Genomic DNA, 20,543 nt, shown 5'->3' with positions numbered 1-20,543 from the left:
GGAGTACAGGGAACACAAAATTTCACTATACACTGACGACATACTGCCGATTCTGACTCTACTGTTCCTTTCTTTACCTCCCGTGTTGAGAGTCATGGTGGGGTTCGGGGCAGTGTCCGACTGAAACACTAATCTCAAGAAGACACAAGCTCTAAGCCTGATGATTCCTAACGAGGACTAAACACGTCTGACAACCCTATTTCCCTTCGCCTTGGCGACCGGGGGGGGGGGGGTCTTACCTGGGACTAAAGATTTTTCCCACGCCTGAACATACGTCTCAGGAGAACTTTGCTCATCATGGCAAAATCGGAACATTGCGGCCTGGAAGAAACACACTTTTGGCTGGGTAGACTGGTGGCAGTAAAGATTACCCTGCTTCCTCGGATCTTGTATATTATGCACACATTACCACTTCAACCCCCCCATCGATCCTCACTAAACGGCAGCACCTTATCAGAGACTTTGTGTGGCTAGGCAAATGGCCAGCATGGTACCGCAACAGACAATCTCAAACAGAAGAATGGAGGACTGGGAGTCCCCCTACCTGGAAAGGTACTACGAGGCAGCCCAACTGCACTACATGGTAGAATGGTACCGCACAGAGTCTGAAAAGCATGGGGCTTTATCAATCATGCAGTGGCAGGGATCCATATTTGGAAATTCTCCTGGCTGCTGAAGAAACATCGACCGGCAGGAGTGCATATCTCTCCAGTAACAGAGACCACGGTGGGAGTGTGTGACAGGGTACAGGTTGCATGTTGCCTCTCCATGCCGACATCACAATTGACTCCATTCATTGTCCACCCGGAGCTCCCCCCCCAGCGCTGACAGGTGAGTGATTCATTAAATGGCAAGAAGCCAACTGTAAGCGGGTAGGGGACCTCTTTGACGAGTCGGCGGTGATGGAATTCGCTCAGCTCCGCAGGGGATAGGGCATACCTCAGGAAGATTACTGGCAATACCTCGCTCTCCGACACTGGGTCACACAACCCAAGGAGAATCCACATGCTAGTCGGTCTCCGACAGACTTTGAGAAATGGTTTATCACTCACCATTTGGATAAACTCATACTCTCAGACATATACTCGTTTCCTGCAACACCACTTCACCATGCAAAAACTCCAGCGCTACGTAGGTGGGAATCTGAGTGCGAGCGCAAATTCTCTCTCAAGGAAGGGCAGGATATTTTCCATACAGCAAGGGCCTCATCATGCAGCATGGCAGGTAAAGAGATGTTCCTTAAAATTGCTCATTATTGGTATTACACCCCAGCGCGAGTGGCTCAGTGGAAGGCGGGCAGTGACCGGCAGTGCTGGCGTGGTTGCGGGCAGAAGGGCACCCTAACTCACTTACTTATTGACTAACATTCAGCAGTTCTATACAGTGGTCCTGTCTGAGATCAACACCATCTATGAGAAAGACTTACCCAGATTCCCAAGTTATGTACTACTGGGGCTGCCTAATGCTTTGACCTACCCTCTTAGATCCTGCCATGTGAGAGCTATCACCTTGGCACTGGGCACAGCTAAACAGCTTCTGTTGTCCCGTTGGGGCACTGTCACAATCCCGACCTGACTGGATTGGCTATGTAAAATATAGAACTTTGTGGGTATGGAGAAACTCACCGCCAGTGTTCCACACACCCTACCACCCTTTGACAAAACTTGAGGTTCCACAATAAAATCTTAATGACCAAATCTGTGGAACTAACTTGTCCGAAATACTTAAGGGTACTTCACCTCACTAGGGCACTACAAATGGCAGAGTAATTTGAGTGTGCACGTTATATGGCCACTGGTCAAACGCACCCTTCACCGGGACCTTTCATTTTCGGATGTCGAATGCTTTCTTCCCAATCCTCCTCTACACCTCTCCCTGTTTTGGTTTTCACCTTCGAAATGGTTCCTATTCCCCACCGGCCTTCGGATGTAGATGGCAGCTGCTGTTACTATGATATAAAACTCAATAAAAAGATTTGAATCATAAAAGACCTACGTATAAAGACTTAAATAGGGTAACTTAGGAAAATGTGCAAAAACCTATTTTAACAATAGGAAAACTAAAATGTTTTTCAGCACCCAGACCAAGTAAATGTAGGAGTAATCTCATGTAAGGGTGAAAAATCATAGGACTACATACATAACATCTGAAAACTCAGTTGTGGCTGGACACAACTTTCATTGGGATGAAACAATTCCAGCTCCATTTTCCCATATTTCACTTTTGAATTGCAAATCACCAAATATTACATTTAAATCCCTAAATTCATTAGTAGGATTTTTCAAAAGGCTACACACAGTGCTAAATAAACACAGAAATGGCCAACTGACAAGCCCTATATCTATTATAGAAGCACGGGTGCTCCTTAGCCCCTCTTCTCTTTGCACCTGTGGTTGAACCTCTTGCCATAATGATCCGTCACTCACAGGATATTAGTAGCATTGTCCACGGAGGTGTGGAACATAAAATAGCTCTCTTTGCTGATGATCTTCTGATGATCTTCTCCTCACCCTGACGAAACCCCTATTTCAATCACTTGAAACTGCATTGGGTCTTAAAATTAACCATGCAAAGTCCGGGGCCCTAAACCTCACAATCCCTGCTACCGAACTTTCTGCGTTACAGTCCTTAGTCCCCTATCAGTGGGCCCAACACTCCATTAGGTATCTTGGGCTTAAATTAACCCCTACCGTTCACACATGGACGCAAGCGAATTAGCAGGACTATAAAAGAGCAGTTATGGAGGATCTACGCATCTGATAATCTTTGCCATTATCAATGGCTGGGACGCCTGAACGCGGTTAAAATGTCGGTGTTGCCTAAAATACTGCATCTATTTCAAACACTGCCCACTTCTATACTACAGAATCAGATATTGTGCAACGCAAACTCACTACCTTCATTTGGGGATGGGGACCACCGCGGTTTTCCACTAAAGTGATTATGCTTTCACGTGATAGGGGAGGGCTCGCATGTCGTAATTTACTAGAGTATTACTGTGCTTCTCATTATGCTACATTTCAGAACGGGTGGTGCGGGAGAGCGAGAAAACCTGGTTCCACAAGGATAGGTCTGTGGCATGCAGCCCTCTATGGTATCTCGTGTGGCTCCCACGAGGAGCCTGCACGCGTAGTGCGTATATGCCCATACCCATGAAAACTGTGCTGGAAATATGGGACAAGCTTGCTTTAACCAAACATCTTACATCCGTCCCTTTCCCCAACACTCTTATTGCACGGAATGCCAATTTTCCAGCAGCTCTTCAGCCTCACTCCTTGTCAAATAATTAGCTATATTTTTGTGGGAGACACTTTCAAAACTTTTGAACAGTGCAAACGGGAATTCCATCTCCCAGAGGGTGTGAGAATGCAATATCTCCAGTGCCGACACTGGTTACAGACACCGGCTACTATCCAGGGGGCTACTCGTCCCCTCCCCACATTTGAAAAACTAGTTTGCTCCTTTGATGGCTCTAGGGGACTTATTTCCAGCACATAGCAAGTGCTTCAACACCCTCCCCGACTCACTCCGCATACTTACCAGTCACAATGGCAATCCCGTAGTCCCGACGCGATCACCTCTAAACAATGGGAACAACTTTGGCGTGACATACCAAGGGTATATTGCAGTATGCCTCAGAGAATGGGAAGAGATGCGCAAGGTTTAAGTGCACAGACTGAAATTGGCGGTTCTGATTGAGGGTCCCTGGTCTGTTTAATTGAATATTATTCATAAAAAAGACAGAGACTCGATTTTTTCCAGTGAGACACCTTACAGTCTTTGGATATCCAAATTGGACAATAAATGTTTCAATGTAATGAGGACTACCCATGGCCTACAGCCCTATGATTGTGTTTTGTTTATATACGTGATCGAAAAAAACAAATACATTTTTTAAAAAGAAAGAAAATGGTTATGCTAATGGATGTTGTCTGCTTTGAAAACTTGAATAAAAAGCTTGATACAAATTGGAAAAAATTAATCATAAGAAATTGACAAACATGTTCATCAGTTTTATTTATCTCAATAGGAATCATACACTACGTATTATTACAGCATATGGATTGTTTGTACTTGCCTTCCAGCATTAACATAATCTTTTCTGTGCTCCAAAAGGAAATCTTTCAATTTTCCAATGTTACATATCTAGATTGGGAAAAAAAGATTCAATTAAACTTTTAGAATACTGCTGCAATTGCATGCGGTCAAGAAACACATTCACCTTTCACTTTGAAGTAAACTTCTAAAAGGTAAGATTACATCAATAAATAACTCTGGAACAAAGGGACGAAAAGTTATTACGGCGAATGAGTGTAAATATCAGAAAAATAGCCAGCATATTGTTTATCTACAGTTCCGTCTAAAGTTTATATTTCTACTCAATCACAGTGCTCACAGGTGCTGGAGCCATAACCAAGGCCCCAGTAACTACACCCTGCTCACACTTCATCGGCATTGGCAATAGACGCAACGCTATCGCTGTCGAGCGGAGCGGGAACCGGAGCTGAGTTTGTTCATTCCGTTCCTCCTCCCCTCTATCCCATTTGGCACGTGCCATGCTTTTGTTGGGCGAACATTCCACAGCTGACTCCAACTGACTGTAACCTGTGGTGGTGGAGAGATGAAATAAAGACTTCTCTTGTACCTACCCAGTGTCATCTCATTTTGTAACACTGGCGACGATTTACCATGTGGAGATGGTTCACCACCACCCCAACTTCTTCTCTAGTGACAGCCATACTACTTTACATCAAGACAGTGGTTTTTCACACATACTTTGGTCGACCGGCACATGAGTAATATCTTTGTCTCCTACCGTCTGAAGGCGAGCATTCTATCAAAAATTGTACAATGAAGAGAGCCATCAAGCTGAACATCAAGCTCAACAAATGGTGGAGAACGGCAATGGGAGCCTTATGCTCGATGAATGATCTAGAGAAGAGTTAGATAGGGACATGACTGGAAGTGAGATTAAGGATGCCCTACGTGAACTTGCTGCCGGTAAGGCAGCAGGCCCGGACGGAATCCCATTAGATGTTTACAAAAGTATTGAATCTGAGATAGCTCCCATCTTGCTGGATCTCTTCAATGGCATACTGTGCTCAGGTGACATTCCAGATTCCTGGAAAGAGACCAATATAATTATCTTTCATAAGAAGGGCAAACCCAAGGAGAACCCAGGCTCTTACCGGCCTATTTCACTTATCAATGCGGATACTAATTTATACTCGAAAATCTGGGCCAAAAGGCTGGGGAGGGTCATTGGCGGTCTTGTCTCTCCTTGGCAGCATGGGTTTGTGCCTGGGCGAGGCACTACAGACCACACTCGCCGAGCTATAGCCTTGTTTGATGCCCACGCTGCTAGGGGGGGGGGAGAGATGGCCATGATCCTCCTCGACGCAGAGAAAGCGTTTGACCGCGTGGTCTGGGAGTATTTGTGGGGTATCCTTGTAGGCAGGGGATTTGGTCCCAAGGTTATCAAAGCTCTTAGAGCTATGTATAAAGATCCGGTGGCCAGGGTGTCAGTAATGGGAGAGAGTTCGGAGAAAATTATGATTAAGAGAGGAACGCTTCAGGGCTGTCCCTGTGTAAGGATCTTACCCGGTCGAAGTTCTGCAGGGACGTCAAGGAATACCAGCTTCAGATGTAGAAAGGTCCCAACCTTCCACCCCAACCTACTGCCTCTATCAAGCCCTAGAGCGCAGAGGTGGTGGCGGAAAGAGGGGAACAAAACAAGGATAGAGGGGGGAAACACAGGAGCTGCTGTCCTCTTCCTTCTACTGTGTCTGAGGAACTGTGTCTGTGTCCGTGAAACAGTGTTCTGCAAAAGGTAAAAAGAACAATATAAGTGGCCCTAACACACCTATGATAACCCTGGGAACAACCCCCTTGTGTAGCTTTTCCTATTCGGTTACCTTACCGCCTGCCAATATCTATAGAGTTGCACAAGAGAACTGAAGAGGTCCGGAAAGGCAAAAGCTAGTGGTAATCCCCCTTAATTACTGTAGTGGATGCAGTTCGTCCCTATAACAGAAAAGGAAACCATAGACTAGTCCATCAAAGGAAACTCTGAAGAACCCCAATTCCCCCTTTACCACTTATCTTACACGGTGAATCCGGAGGTCATCACGGATCGAGGAATATGACAAGGCTCATGTAGAGATGTCCTCAGCTTGGTTACGGAGGAGGCAGCAGGGGAAAAGCTCATGAAGAAGGACGGGGAGAAAGTGGCGTGAGTTAGACAGGAGCCTACCTCAGGGATAACTGGTAGGTCCACAGCAGTCATCCGGGTAGGAAGGAGACAGGGCAGAGACACCCGGCCGGCCCGCGGGACAAAATCCGGCAAGGTGGGCGGAGCGCTCTGACCCTTGAGCACCAAGATCCCGAAACCGGAAGAGTAAAGTCCCGCTAAACCTTACAGAGGGAATCAGCAAAAAGCGGACTGAAGTACCAAAAAATAGGAAACAGAGCTCTGTTAGATGAGAGAAGACTCTCAAACGTACGCCCGATAAAGGAACGTACCAACGACCACACACTATAAGGTCGGGGTAGCGAGGAAGTCCAAGTTCTACGAAACTAACGGCGAAGCGCCGACTCCCAGGGAAAACAGGAAGTCCAGGGAACAGCCTGCGGGGCAACACTAGAACGCGAAGCCCCGAGACTACCGGACGTCAGGCTTTTCTACTGGCTTGACGCTATCGCGCATGCGCGATAGCTAGACGCGCTGGGTAATTCGCTCTCAGCTTCATACCGCTGTTCCCGGCAATCATGACACCCTACTCCCCGATACTCTTCTCGCTATATATAGACCCCCTGATCCAAAGAATCTTGGGTTGCCCTCAGATTAGCCCAGTGACATTGAATGGGTATACAAGTAAACTGCTAGCATACGCCGACGATCTGGCGGTTCTTACTACCGACCCGCAGCAGGCGATGCCTGTACTTGCAGAGCTGGCGAAGGACTTTGGTAGCAGGTCTGGGTATTTGCTAAATGAGGGGAAGACCCAGATTATTTGCACCAAGAACATCACCAAGCCAGACAGCAGATATGTTGACTCAGCAGTTTATTTAGGGGTAAGAATTAACGCCTCAGTGGATAAGATTATTACCGAAAATTACTGCCCCCTCATGGGATCGATTGAAGCAGAATTAAAAAGGTTGGACGTTTTACACCTCTCTCTGGTAGGGAGGGTAAACGTCCTTAAAATGTCAATTTTCCCGAAGGTCCTCTATTTGTTTCGTGCCATCCCATTATTGCTGGAGGAAAAAATTTTAAGAAATCTGGAAGCAATATTTAACAGGTTTATCTGGCAATACGGGAAGACCAGGCGCTCCATGAAGCTTATGTCACTCCCGTATGAAAGAGGGGGCATAGCCCTACCAAACCTTCGATTATATCATCTTTCCTGCCTCTTGGCTCAAATGTCAATACTTTTTCAATCGGTCCCCAGACCGGCAGCGGCCCAGGGAGATAGTCTGGATCCCCCATCCATTTTTGTGCTTTTATTGGGGAAGAAGGCTGCTGGGCTACTTCTGAGGGAGGTGGATCGGAGATATTATAAGAAGGCCCGCTTTAAGATCGTGGGTGGGGTTTGGGGGACATGGAAAGCCATTCAAAAGTTGCTGGAAATTCCTAAGTTTAATGTGTATCTCCTCCTTTGGAATTCTAATCTGTTCCCGTACTTGGGTAGGGACAAGAACTGCCCGTTTTGGAACGAAAAGGGAATTAGGACTATAGGGGACATTTTGGAGGGGGGGCGGTCCTTGGGTTTGAAGTGATCCAGCATAAATACGGGATCCCGTCTAACCACTGGTTTCTGTACGGACAGTTAGTCCAAACGTTGATGGCCTTTAGACCGAGAATCTCTGTAACAACACACTTCCCCTTGATTGATTATTTAGGGAACGGGGGCAATAAAATAAAATTTATTTATACCCATCTAATGGTGGGTATTCAGGACGACCTGGAGAAAACAGAATCTGCAATTGCAGATAAATTAGGCGATCCTGATGTGGATGTAGATTTAGCACTTGCATTAAATAAGAGACTCTTGCGCTCTTCTAACCTACGGGCTCAGCATTACAAAACGTTGTTCAATCTGTATTTTACTCCGGCGAAGTTGTATGCCTGGGGTTTGGTGGAGAATGATAAGTGCCCCAGATGTCATAATGGTCCTGCGGATCTAATCCACATGTTCCATCAGTGTGATAAACTATCCACGATATTAAGGGAAATATCAAATTTTTTGGAGGGGCTGTTAGAATGTAGAATTGTTCTATCCCCCACATTGTTGTTGTTAGGCGTAGATAGGAAAATCGAACTGTGCAGTGCTGCTGAAGCCCTGGTTTTTATTTCTACCGCTGTGTTGCGTATCCTCATCTCAGCTGGCTGGAAAGATCCCTCCCCTCCCACCTTTCAAATGTGGATTGCAAGGCTGCTTGGGGTACATAATATTGAGTCTTGCTTATATGAGTTAAAAGGTAAAAAAGTTAGGGAAATGGGAAGAAACATATGGGCACCACTTGCTATTTGGAGGAGCTCGAGTGTTTAATTTTTGTTGCACCTATTTCCTGATTACGCATGGTGAAGTTCTACTGCCTTAGCACCCTAATATTTTGGCATTTCGTATTATATGTATTTACTATGGTTATTAATCCATCATGTGCTCTTTTTATGTTTATATTGTATTTGTATGAACTTTTTGTATGACACCAGTAAATTCTCAATAAAAAACAAATAAAAAAAAAAGGAAATCTTTCAATTTTCCAATTTTCCAATGTTACATATCTAGATTGGGAAAAAAAGATTCAATTAAACTTTTAGAATACTGCTGCAATTGCATGCGGTCAAGAAACACATTCACCTTTCACATTGAAGTAAACTTCTAAAAGGTAAGATTACATCAATAAATAACTCTGGAACAAAGGGACGAAAAGTTATTACGGCGAATGAGTGTAAATATCAGAAAAATAGCCAGCATATTGTTTATCTACAGTTCCGTCTAAAGTTTATATTTCTACTCAATCACAGTGCTCACAGGTGCTGGAGCCATAACCAAGGCCCCAGTAACTACACCCTGCTCACACTTCATCGGCATTGGCAATAGACGCAACGCTATCGCTGTCGAGCGGAGCGGGAACCGGAGCTGAGTTTGTTCATTCCGTTCCTCCTCCCCTCTATCCCATTTGGCACGTGCCATGCTTTTGTTGGGCGAACATTCCACAGCTGACTCCAACTGACTGTAACCTGTGGTGGTGGAGAGATGAAATAAAGACTTCTCTTGTACCTACCCAGTGTCATCTCATTTTGTAACACTGGCGACGATTTACCATGTGGGGATGGTTCACCACCACCCCAACTTCTTCTCTAGTGACAGCCATACTACTTTACATCAAGACAGTGGTTTTTCACACATACTTTGGTCGACCGGCACATGAGTAATATCTTTGTCTCCTACAGTCTGAAGGCGAGCATCCTCAAGCTTCTAACTTCTGTGTGGGGCCTGCACTCTTGCTGCCTGCTGTGTCCGATTTCGTGCTGCGTCCTGGTCCTTATCCTTTATTGCGGCTGGTTGCAGAAGCCCTGTGGCACGCTGTGTCTCCTTGTGTACACTCAGTTTCTCCTTGCTTTTCATGCTCTCTCCCATTCGCAAAATTGAAGATCTTTTCGATCGATTCCAGCATGAGCACGTTCAGTGTGTGACCCTACACCTTCAAGGTGCCTACAGTTTTCACTCTCAGCAGGACACAGTGTTTTGTGGCTGACGTCTCTCGTAGTGGTTGACTGTTCCCTTTGGGTGTGGTAGCATGGGAGGTAGTCTCCGCTGTGGTGCCGCCTTCTCCTCAGCTCTTCGCTGTCCCAGCACCGGATCAGCAAGGCACACCTGCGCTATTTGCTCTGCTTCCTTCTGGGATTTGTCCATCCTCCTGGGGCATAGCCGCAGCGTGGGAGGTAGTCTCTGCTGTGGTGCTGCCTTCTTCTCGGCAAGCAAGGGCGTTTCTGGACATATGTCGCCTGGCTGCTTAAACTTGCCACATTGATGGGTACAGCTGTTCCCGTACAGTCGATTTTTGCTGCTTGTTTTGGTTTTTTTACGCTGATGGCTCAACCTGCATTTTCCTGTGTCTATTCATCGTTGCGACTGCTGCATAATTATTGTTAGTACTTACCAGCTTTATTTTATTCCTCAGACTGTTGAAATTTTCATAGACTCAGATCCAATAACCATTTTAATTTTACTGCTCTTCAGTTTCCTTCCCTTTGTATTGCTCAGTTTTGCATATGATCTGTCCACTCCTTCCCCTGGTCAAGATTTGCTTGGTGTTCATTTGGTATTTTTAGGCCTGTATTAGAAGTTCCTCATTAAGCTGTTTGCTCTTATTCCTATATTGCTCATGGTTAGACTTAGCATCTTTTGGCGTGTTTCCCCTGAGTTTTTGCTTTCTGACCTCCCGGTTTTGACTCGGTTTGTGCTGGCTTAGTGTTTCTGCGCACTTTTCTCACTGCTCATCAGTGGTAAAGTACAAGTGCTCCTGAGGTACAATGTGTTATGGATTGGTGTTTCCATGATTGGCCTGTTTGATTTATGTGTCAGTCCCTAGTAAAGTGTGCCCAGGCCTGTAGATCAAATGCTGTTGATGGGCTAGAGCATCGGATTGTGCCACCCACCCAAACAACCTGTAAATGTGACTCTGGCCTGCCATTGCAGAGCCTGTGCGCAGTCTGGTACTGCCATGTCGACTTGGCAAGTGCGCCCACTTGCCAGGCCCTAACCTTCCCTTTTCTTACAGGTCAGCGACCCCTAAGGGAGGCCCAAGGTACCCCTGTGGGCAGGGTGCAGTGTATGTGAAAGGTAGGACATGCCCTGGTGTGTGTGGCATGTGCCGATAGTGAATTACTGCCAATTTCGTTTTTCACTATTGCAAGGCTACCTGTTTCCCATAAGACAGAATGGGAAGTTTGTCTATAACATCTCATAAACATACCTGGCCCGGGGAACTAGGTAGGAAGATAAAGTTTAGTATGCCTGAACTCAGAATCTAAAGATGCATCTTTTAGTAAAGGTGGTGTTTGAAAATACCACTTTTAGAAAGTAGATATTTTCTTGCTCAGTCATCCCGTGTGCCTCTGCTGGAATGTGGATTGCCTGTCTGGGTTTTGGATGACAGAAGGCTGGGGAGCCGGAGTGGCTCCAGATAGTCTAGATGGGTCAGGAAAGGGCTGAATAGACCTGGGCTGCAATTGGGGAAGGGGGAGGAGATTTCCTCGCACCTCAAAGGGCCTGGTCTGCCTCCGACAATGCCGTCTCCACCTCCAGCCAGGAAGCCACACCAGAGAAGGCAGAACTGGTTCTGGCTGGGCACAGACACTCTCTGCCTAAGAGATTAAAGGATTTCAGGATATAAATATTGGGTCCCAAACCCCAGAACTTCAGAACTCCTTTGGATCAAGAAGACTGCCAAGAAGAAGAGCTGGAGAAGCTGTGAGGAGGAACTACCACTTTGCTGTGTGCTTTGCTGTGTTGGCCTGCAGTGGCTGCTTCTGACTTGGGCAGTGAAAGGACTGGACTGAACTTTCTGCAATCTACTTTTGTGAGTTTCTCCAAGGGCTTGAGGTAGAGCTTGCACCCTGTTCAAGAAGTCTCAGAAACAACAGAGACTTCAAGCTCTTCTGCCCTCAGCACTGGGGACTGTGTGTTTTGTGCTGCAACAGAGAAAAAGCAACCCAACGCAGTCTACGACGCTGCTGCCAACTCGGTGTCCTGAAGGCACCGCAGAGGGCACAGCCACACCGCGACCATGGTCTCACCGATGACGCCTGCTGTCGCCATCGAGCTGCTGCTTACTAGCACCGTGATCTGTGGGCACCGCACTTCGCACTGCCTCGCGACAACGCCTTGGTATCCCCTGTAGGAGAGTGGAATCTGACTAATGGTTGCCCCCAACTTTTTGCCTGGTATTTAAGTGGTTTTTGACTAGTCTGGCTGGGATCCTGCTATCCAGGACCCCAGCCTATCTGCTTTCTCCCTAAAACTGTTGTGAGTACTCTAGGTACAAACATAATTGGATGCTGGGCATGCCCTACCAGTCCCTTGTAGATGGTACCCTAGGTACCCAGGGCATGGGTCCCCCAGTAGGCCTACCAGGGCTGCAGCACTTATTGTGCCACCCTGGGACAGCCACCCAAACTGACACCACCAGGCCACTACTGTAGCCTGGGTAAGGTGGTGCTAGCACCCCTTACAGGGATGTAGGTACCCTATGTCCCATACCATTACAACACATATACTCTCATAGGTCACCCCTATGGCAGGCCCTGGTAATCCTACAGGGCTGGGTGCTGAGGTATGTGTGAGGGGGGACCCCTACGTGAGTAGGACCTCTCTGCAACCTTCGTAAAATCGTTACTGGGTTGTTTGTAGTGTAGCCATACCATATACTCTTAACCGCATTATAAGTTATTGCGTCATCGCTGTAACTTAGGAATGGCTACACAGAACCATATCGTGTTTGGTGTCAAACATGAAGGAATCATACCCCCAGTCCAGCCATGGGCATGGGGGCACGATTCCCCCTTGCTAGGAGGGTGATATGGGAAAAGCGGTAGAATTTGGACACCAATTTAAAAGTGCACATGTACCACAAAATGGCTACTGTTCGCCACCTACACGACTCTGGCTGGCTGTTGCTGGGGAAAACCCCAGCCTCGCCATCTGGACAATAGGGCTCCTGTGGCAGGGAGGTGCCAGCACCTCCCCAGACAGGATATGTGGATTGGAACAGGGTGGGTGCACCAAATGTCCTTTCAGAGTTGCACGTAGGCAGCTGCAGAGCCCCAATTCTGCATACACCGCCTGGAACCGGTTCAGGGGCATCCTGCCCCTCGCCCAGGCGGGAAACACACAAAGGGGAGTGGGTGTAGCCACCCTTTCCCGCCTCTACTCTGATTGGTAGGCTCTCTTTTGGACCATCCCCTAATCTTGGGGATATATGGGAATAACTTTGCCCTAGAGCCTTAGATTCGTACAGGACTTCACAGAACTGACCTTCGACGAGCTGCTGCCCAGCTGACTGAAGAAATCTCCCTTGGGATAAAGGAGTTATCCCCCTGCTTGGCAGGCACCTAAAAGACTACAAGATACCCGGTTGGAACTTCGTTGCTCTCACGACCTTCGACGCCTTCCAGCAACCTCGAGGTGGGTCTCCAGTGCATCCCAGCGTCCTGTGAGTGTGCCCAGCAAGTCTGAGCACCCTGGACCACGTGGGTGTCGAGATCCCCGCATACCCCGAGACACCGGCCACCTCTTGCCCAGCACACGACCCCGACCAGTGGGGAAGTTGTGCTTTGGCCCATTTCTGAGCCAACCATCTAGCAGCATTTGTGCCGACTCTCAGCTCCCTGGCCCGCTCCGGTGGCCCGTGGGAGCCCTTTTACGCACTCCATTTTGCTGCCTTCCACGGTCCCTTGTCTCTCGACTTGTGGGCCCTGACGGAGGACAATCTTCTTTTCCAAGAGTTCCCCTGGTTGCTCCAGGCCTGCTCTACGCTCCCTGCAAAGGAGAGCACCCTCAGACCTCGTGGGTCTGCACCAGCAGCTGCTTTGTTCATCTTGCGTGGGTTGCGGTTGCCAATGCTTAGTGGATCCAATCGGGACACTAACACCGCAGCGACCCTCAGCCGACGTGGGACAGTCGCCCTCCCGAAGCTGGCCTTCCTTGAAGCCTCCCGGAGCCCGTGACTGCAGAGCCCAGCTGTACCTTCCACACCTGAAGCACCAGACATCCACGAGTTCCTTCCTGTGAGCTCCCTGGTCACTGTGCTGTGACCCAGACTCTGTCCCCTCTGCTTTCAGGTTCATCTTTATCTTCTCTTCAACTTTAATCTTCACGACTTCAACGACGCTTCCAGCTAGCAGCAGTTTGGACTACTTTTCCATAGAAAATCAGCCCGCGACCCGACACCAGAATCGACCTATGCACCCGGCTTCCCTGGGGCAGGTAACAGTGGTACTTCGGTACTTCCGTGGTGGTGGGCTCTCCAAAGCCTTAAGTCTCAAGCCTTAACTTTGTACTGTTGTTAGAAGTGTCCTTAAACCTTAATTATTCAACCGCGACATTCTCCATAGGCTAACATTGCGATCCCGATAGCAACTTCTCGCACTGCACACGCCTCCCGTGGGTCCCCTTCCTCTTAACTGTGGGTGGATTCTGAAGGGGCCAGCGATCCTGAATGCCCTAGGCATTGCCTGTAGAATTGTCGTGGTTCTTATACCACTATTTTAGTATATGGTTTGGCCCCCCCCTGGGGCCCATTGATTTCTGTGCTATTTATTGTGTTTATAAATGCTTGTTTGAAGTGTAACTTTGCCACTAGCCACATAAAGTGACTGTGGGATTCTGTCTAGAATAAATACATATATTTTATATATATACCTGTGTGGGCTACTCTTTCATTTGGTTATTCAAGAGGTTATTATGGTAAAACAATAAGCTTAACACTCCTTCAAGACTTAGCCTGAAGGCTGCTCTCCACAGCTACCACTAGGATAGCTTTCTTTAAAGGTTGTCTTAAACCTATCATCAATAGGAGTCGAATTGGACTGGTGCAAGGTGTCCCTATAACTAGGAACAGCATATGCCAGGCCAACTTCTCACATTGGTGTGCAGCGGTTGGATTCAAGCTTGCCATTGTTTTACCAGATAACAAATTGAATTTCTAAAGTGAAAGCCACAAGGTACCAAAGGTACATATAAATTCAAGCTAGAATACAATAAGTTCTACTGAACTTAGAGTTGTGTGTAGAGGGTTTAGCACACCTTGACTACAACTCAAGAGAGGGTTCAGTAGGCCACACTTAGTGTAGGTAGATACATCACTACACTAAACATGTCTTCAGGTGCAGGTGCCACTAAGGCTATGGAAGGACCCCAGAGGGTCCCAGTAGATAAGTATGATAATTTCTCCTTTGCAGAGCTCAGGGAAATGTGCACCCTTAGAAAACTGAAGACAAACAAAGGTGCCAACACACAACGTCTCAGGGAAATCCTGCTCATAGCAGACTTTATGGAGTCCATAGGGTCCAGAGGGACAGACAGAGTGGGTGGGCATCCTTCAGAAGAGGACACTCCCAGAGTGGACTCTGATGAGGAACAGGAAGAGGATGAAAGTCCTGACCTGGAAGAAACAAACCACTCACAACATGGAGGTGATGGCTCAAAGGGCACTCCCTCCACCCTTAAAAGGAGAGTGGTGGATCCAAGAAGGAACAGATCCCCCTCAGTGGGATCCAACTATTCTAGGAGATCCAAAGGGTCCTCTGCCTCTTCTCAGAGAAGAGAATCCTCTCATGAGAGGAAATGCAGACTGATCAAATTTGAGCAGGCTAAGCTTGAGCTTAAAAGAGAACAGTTAGCATTGGACAGGGAAAACCTGGAGCTTCAGAAAGCTTCAAGAAAGTGGGGTCTAGAGATCCCTGGTGGCAGTAATGAAACCCCTAGAGTTAGAGAGAAAGTCCCTGACAATAGGAACCTCCACAAGATTGTGCCCCCCTATCAGAATGGGGATGATATCCACAAATGGATATCTGCTCTTGAAAGGGCCTGTAGAGTACAGAGGGTCCCAGTAGAGCAGTGGGCAGCAATCCTGTGGCTCTCCTTTTCAGATAAAGGAAGAGACAAGCTCCTCTCTGTAAGAGAAGAGGATGCTGATGACTATTATATCTTGAAAGATGCTTTAATAGATGGGTTTGGCTTAACCACTGATCAATACAGACTTAAGTTCAGAGACACCCAGAAAGCACAAAATCAGGATTGGGTAGACTTTGTGGATTGTGCAACCAAGGCACTGGAAGGTTGGTTAAATGGCAGTAAAGTTAATGATTATCAAGGATTGTATAATCTCATTATGAGGGAGCAGATTCTTAATAATTGTCAAAATCAACTTTTACACCAGCACCTGGTGGACTCTGATCTGACCTCTCCCCAAGAATTGGGAAAGAAGGCAGACAAATGGGTCAGAACCAGGATTAGGCCTAAGAACAAAGTTGGTGACCAGAAGAAGGATTCCACTAAGCCCAAAGAGAAAGGTGGGGATGATAAACAAGAAAAGTCCTCTGAAGGGCCTCAAAAACCCAGTGCTGGGGGTGGGTCCCAAAATACTTCCTCTAATAACAAGAAACCATATTGCCATGTGTGTAAGCAACCTGGCCACTGGAAAACTGACTCCAGCTGTCCTAAGAATGGCAATAAAGAAAATGTTCCTCCAAAACCAGCTCCAACACCTCCTGTTACTACTAGTAGTAATCCCCCAGGCGGTGGGAGTGCACCCAAAAATTTAGTTGGGATTTCTTGGGGAACTCAGGGGGACTCTGACCTATCCAGGTCCCCTACTCAAGCAACTATGGTCTGTGATGGTGGCATGGGGTTTGCCAACTTTACCATGAGCCCCAGTATTTTGGGCAGGTACAGACAAGAACCAATAATCAATGGTCAGAAGGCTGTGGCCTATAAGGACACAGGGGCCAGTGTCACCATGGTGACCAAGAGGCTAGTGCCCCTAGATCAGCTTTTACCTGGGTTTAGCTACCAGGTGACCAATATAGATGGAATCAGGACAGATCATCCCATGGCAGTGATAAATCTCAGCTGGGGAGGGGTCACTGGCCCCAAGAGAGTGGCAGTGTCCCCAAACTTGCCTGTAGATTGTCTACTGGGGAATGATCTAGAAATCTCAGCCTGGGCTGAGGTTGACCACAAGGCCCATTTGAAAATGGTAGGAATCCCTGAGAGAGAGGATGAGACCCTGAGGGCCTCACCTCCACCCCAGGAGAAAATAGAAAGAGTGAAGCCTGAAACTATGGATCACTCTACCCAAACAGAGAGCATAGGGGAGGAGGAGCAGTCTTCCCCCCACCAGACTACAGGTAAAGGTCCAGTTTCTCAGGGAACTGATCCTGCCCCTTGTGAAGTAACTGCCCCAGAAGTGGACAGGCCTGGCCTGCCCACCTCTCTGATGGCAGGGGACCCTTCCAAGGTGGTACCCAGTCTGGAGCAGGTATCCTGCCCCTCTCTACCCTGCCTCAGTCAGCCCAGGGCTGCAGAGGTCAGGGAGGTCAGTGGACCCTTATTGGGCCCCTGCCCAGAGGACCCCCCTCATCAACAGATTAGGGACACCCAGCAGAGTAGTTTCAGCCTGGTGAATATTCCTCTACAAACTGAGGGATCCCCCTTACCCCTAGGTATAGGCACCCCTCAAATGGATGTTGTTGAGCACAGGGAAACCTGGGGCCTAGCTGCCCCAAACCTTCCAGTGCCCTCCACTATTCCAGCCAAAGGGATCCAACCCCCAGCTGTAGGCAGCCAGAGGTTGACCCTTAGGGCCAGATATGACACAGTCATGGGCAGAAAGGCTTCCATAGTGGCCAGTGATCTGAGGAGGTTGAGACCAACCCAAGTAGGGTCTCACTTCCAGACTCAGACACCCCACCAGCCCACCTCTGACCCAAAAACCAATACAGGTAATTTCCCTAGACTTTGGAGAAACTCTAGAACCCCTTGGGGTAGGATTTCCCAAGTGGACCATGACACAGGGAGCAACCATGTTAGTACAGGTTCTTCCTTATATGGCCACTCAGGAAATAAAGGCTTATCTGGACAAGGTTTGCCTTATCTCCTTTCGTTTGGGGGGGGGGGGGGTTATGTAGGAGAGTGGAATCTGACTAATGGTTGCCCCCAACTTTTTGCCTGGTATTTAAGTGGTTTTTGACTAGTCTGGCTGGGATCCTGCTATCCAGGACCCCAGCCTATCTGCTTTCTCCCTAAAACTAATGTGGTACCCTAGGTACCCAGGGCATGGGTCCCTCAGTAGGCCTACCAGGGCTGCAGCACTTATTGTGCCACCCTGGGACAGCCACCCAAACTGACACCACCAGGCCACTACTGTAGCCTGGGTAAGGTGGTGCTAGCACCCCTTACAGGGATGTAGGTACCCTATGTCCCATACCATTACAACACATATACTCTCATAGGTCACCCCTATGGCAGGCCCTGGTAATCCTACAGGGCTGGGTGCTGAGGTATGTGTGAGGGGGGACCCCTACGTGAGTAGGACCTCTCTGCAACCTTCGTAAAATCGTTACTGGGTTGTTTGTAGTGTAGCCATACCATATACTCTTAACCGCATTATAAGTTATTGCGTCATCGCTGTAACTTAGGAATGGCTACACAGAACCATATCGTGTTTGGTGTCAAACATGAAGGAATCATACCCCCAGTCCAGCCATGGGCATGGGGGCACGATTCCCCCTTGCTAGGAGGGTGATATGGGAAAAGCGGTAGAATTTGGACACCAATTTAAAAGTGCACATGTACCACAAAATGGCTACTGTTCGCCACCTACACGACTCTGGCTGGCTGTTGCTGGGGAAAACCCCAGCCTCGCCATCTGGACAATAGGGCTCCTGTGGCAGGGAGGTGCCAGCACCTCCCCAGACAGGATATGTGGATTGGAACAGGGTGGGTGCACCAAATGTCCTTTCAGAGTTGCACGTAGGCAGCTGCAGAGCCCCAATTCTGCATACACCGCCTGGAACCGGTTCAGGGGCATCCTGCCCCTCGCCCAGGCGGGAAACACACAAAGGGGAGTGGGTGTAGCCACCCTTTCCCGCCTCTACTCTGATTGGTAGGCTCTCTTTTGGACCATCCCCTAATCTTGGGGATATATGGGAATAACTTTGCCCTAGAGCCTTAGATTCGTACAGGACTTCACAGAACTGACCTTCGACGAGCTGATGCCCAGCTGACTGAAGAAATCTCCCTTGGGATAAAGGAGTTATCCCCCTGCTTGGCAGGCACCTAAAAGACTACAAGATACCCGGTTGGAACTTCGTTGCTCTCACGACCTTCGACGCCTTCCAGCAACCTCGAGGTGGGTCTCCAGTGCATCCCAGCGTCCTGTGAGTGTGCCCAGCAAGTCTGAGCACCCTGGACCACGTGGGTGTCGAGATCCCCGCATACCCCGAGACACCGGCCACCTCTTGCCCAGCACACGACCCCGACCAGTGGGGAAGTTGTGCTTTGGCCCATTTCTGAGCCAACCATCTAGCAGCATTTGTGCCGACTCTCAGCTCCCTGGCCCGCTCCGGTGGCCCGTGGGAGCCCTTTTACGCACTCCATTTTGCTGCCTTCCACGGTCCCTTGTCTCTCGACTTGTGGGCCCTGACGGAGGACAATCTTCTTTTCCAAGAGTTCCCCTGGTTGCTCCAGGCCTGCTCTACGCTCCCTGCAAAGGAGAGCACCCTCAGACCTCGTGGGTCTGCACCAGCAGCTGCTTTGTTCATCTTGCGTGGGTTGCGGTTGCCAATGCTTAGTGGATCCAATCGGGACACTAACACTGCAGCGACCCTCAGCCGACGTGGGACAGTCGCCCTCCCGAAGCTGGCCTTCCTTGAAGCCTCCCGGAGCCCGTGACTGCAGAGCCCAGCTGTACCTTCCACACCTGAAGCACCCGACATCCACGAGTTCCTTCCTGTGAGCTCCCTGGTCACTGTGCTGTGACCCAGACTCTGTCCCCTCTGCTTTCAGGTTCATCTTTATCTTCTCTTCAACTTTAATCTTCATGACTTCAACGACGCTTCCAGCTAGCAGCAGTTTGGACTACTTTTCCATAGAAAATCAGCCCGCGACCCGACACCAGAATCGACCTATGCACCCGGCTTCCCTGGGGCAGGTAACAGTGGTACTTCGGTACTTCCGTGGTGGTGGGCTCTCCAAAGCCTTAAGTCTCAAGCCTTAACTTTGTACTGTTGTTAGAAGTGTCCTTAAACCTTAATTATTCAACCGCGACATTCTCCATAGGCTAACATTGCGATCCCGATAGCAACTTCTCGCACTGCACACGCCTCCCGTGGGTCCCCTTCCTCTTAACTGTGGGTGGATTCTGAAGGGGCCAGCGATCCTGAATGCCCTAGGCATTGCCTGTAGAATTGTCGTGGTTCTTATACCACTATTTTAGTATATGGTTTGGTCCCCCCCTGGGGCCCATTGATTTCTGTGCTATTTATTGTGTTTATAAATGCTTGATTGAAGTGTAACTTTGCCACTAGCCACATAAAGTGACTGTGGGATTCTGTCTAGAATAAATACATATATTTTATATATATACCTGTGTGGGCTACTCTTTCATTTGGTTATTCAAGAGGTTATTATGGTAAAACAATAAGCTTAACACTCCTTCAAGACTTAACCTGAAGGCTGCTCTCCACAGCTACCACTAGGATAGCTTTCTTTAAAGGTTGTCTTAAACCTATCATCAATAAGAGTCGAATTGGACTGGTGCAAGGTGTCCCTATAACTAGGAACAGCATATGCCAGGCCAACTTCTCACATCCCCAATGACGACGTTCCACGCCGAAATCTACACCGCTGCTTGCACCATCGTTCAAAGGCACCGCTTGTAAAGTTACATGACGCACCGTCCTCATAACGCACCACAGCCTTGGCCTACCGACGCCTGCGCCATTGACTCAAGTTCGTCAGCCGACGACA

At 48.3% G+C, this 20,543-nt stretch overlaps 1 protein-coding gene across 5 annotated transcripts in view; it reads right to left on the bottom strand.

Moving 5' to 3' along the window:
- STX18 (syntaxin 18) overlaps positions 1-20,543 on the bottom strand; it is a 485,190-nt gene that overhangs the window by 450,045 nt on the left and 14,602 nt on the right. For all 5 annotated transcript variants that reach the window (XM_085600230.1, XM_085600232.1, XM_085600233.1 and 2 more), the window contains exon 2: positions 4,079-4,146. In XM_085600230.1, coding sequence (XP_085456356.1) covers positions 4,079-4,146 — 68 coding nt within the window. The remainder of the gene's footprint in view (positions 1-4,078; positions 4,147-20,543) is intronic.

This window comes from Triturus cristatus, chromosome 4_2 (genome assembly GCF_964204655.1).
Source record: "Triturus cristatus chromosome 4_2, aTriCri1.1, whole genome shotgun sequence".
NCBI classification, from domain to species: Eukaryota; Metazoa; Chordata; class Amphibia; order Caudata; family Salamandridae; genus Triturus; species Triturus cristatus.
Note: the sequence above shows the minus strand (reverse complement) of the source record. Positions and strands in the feature narration are given on the sequence as shown.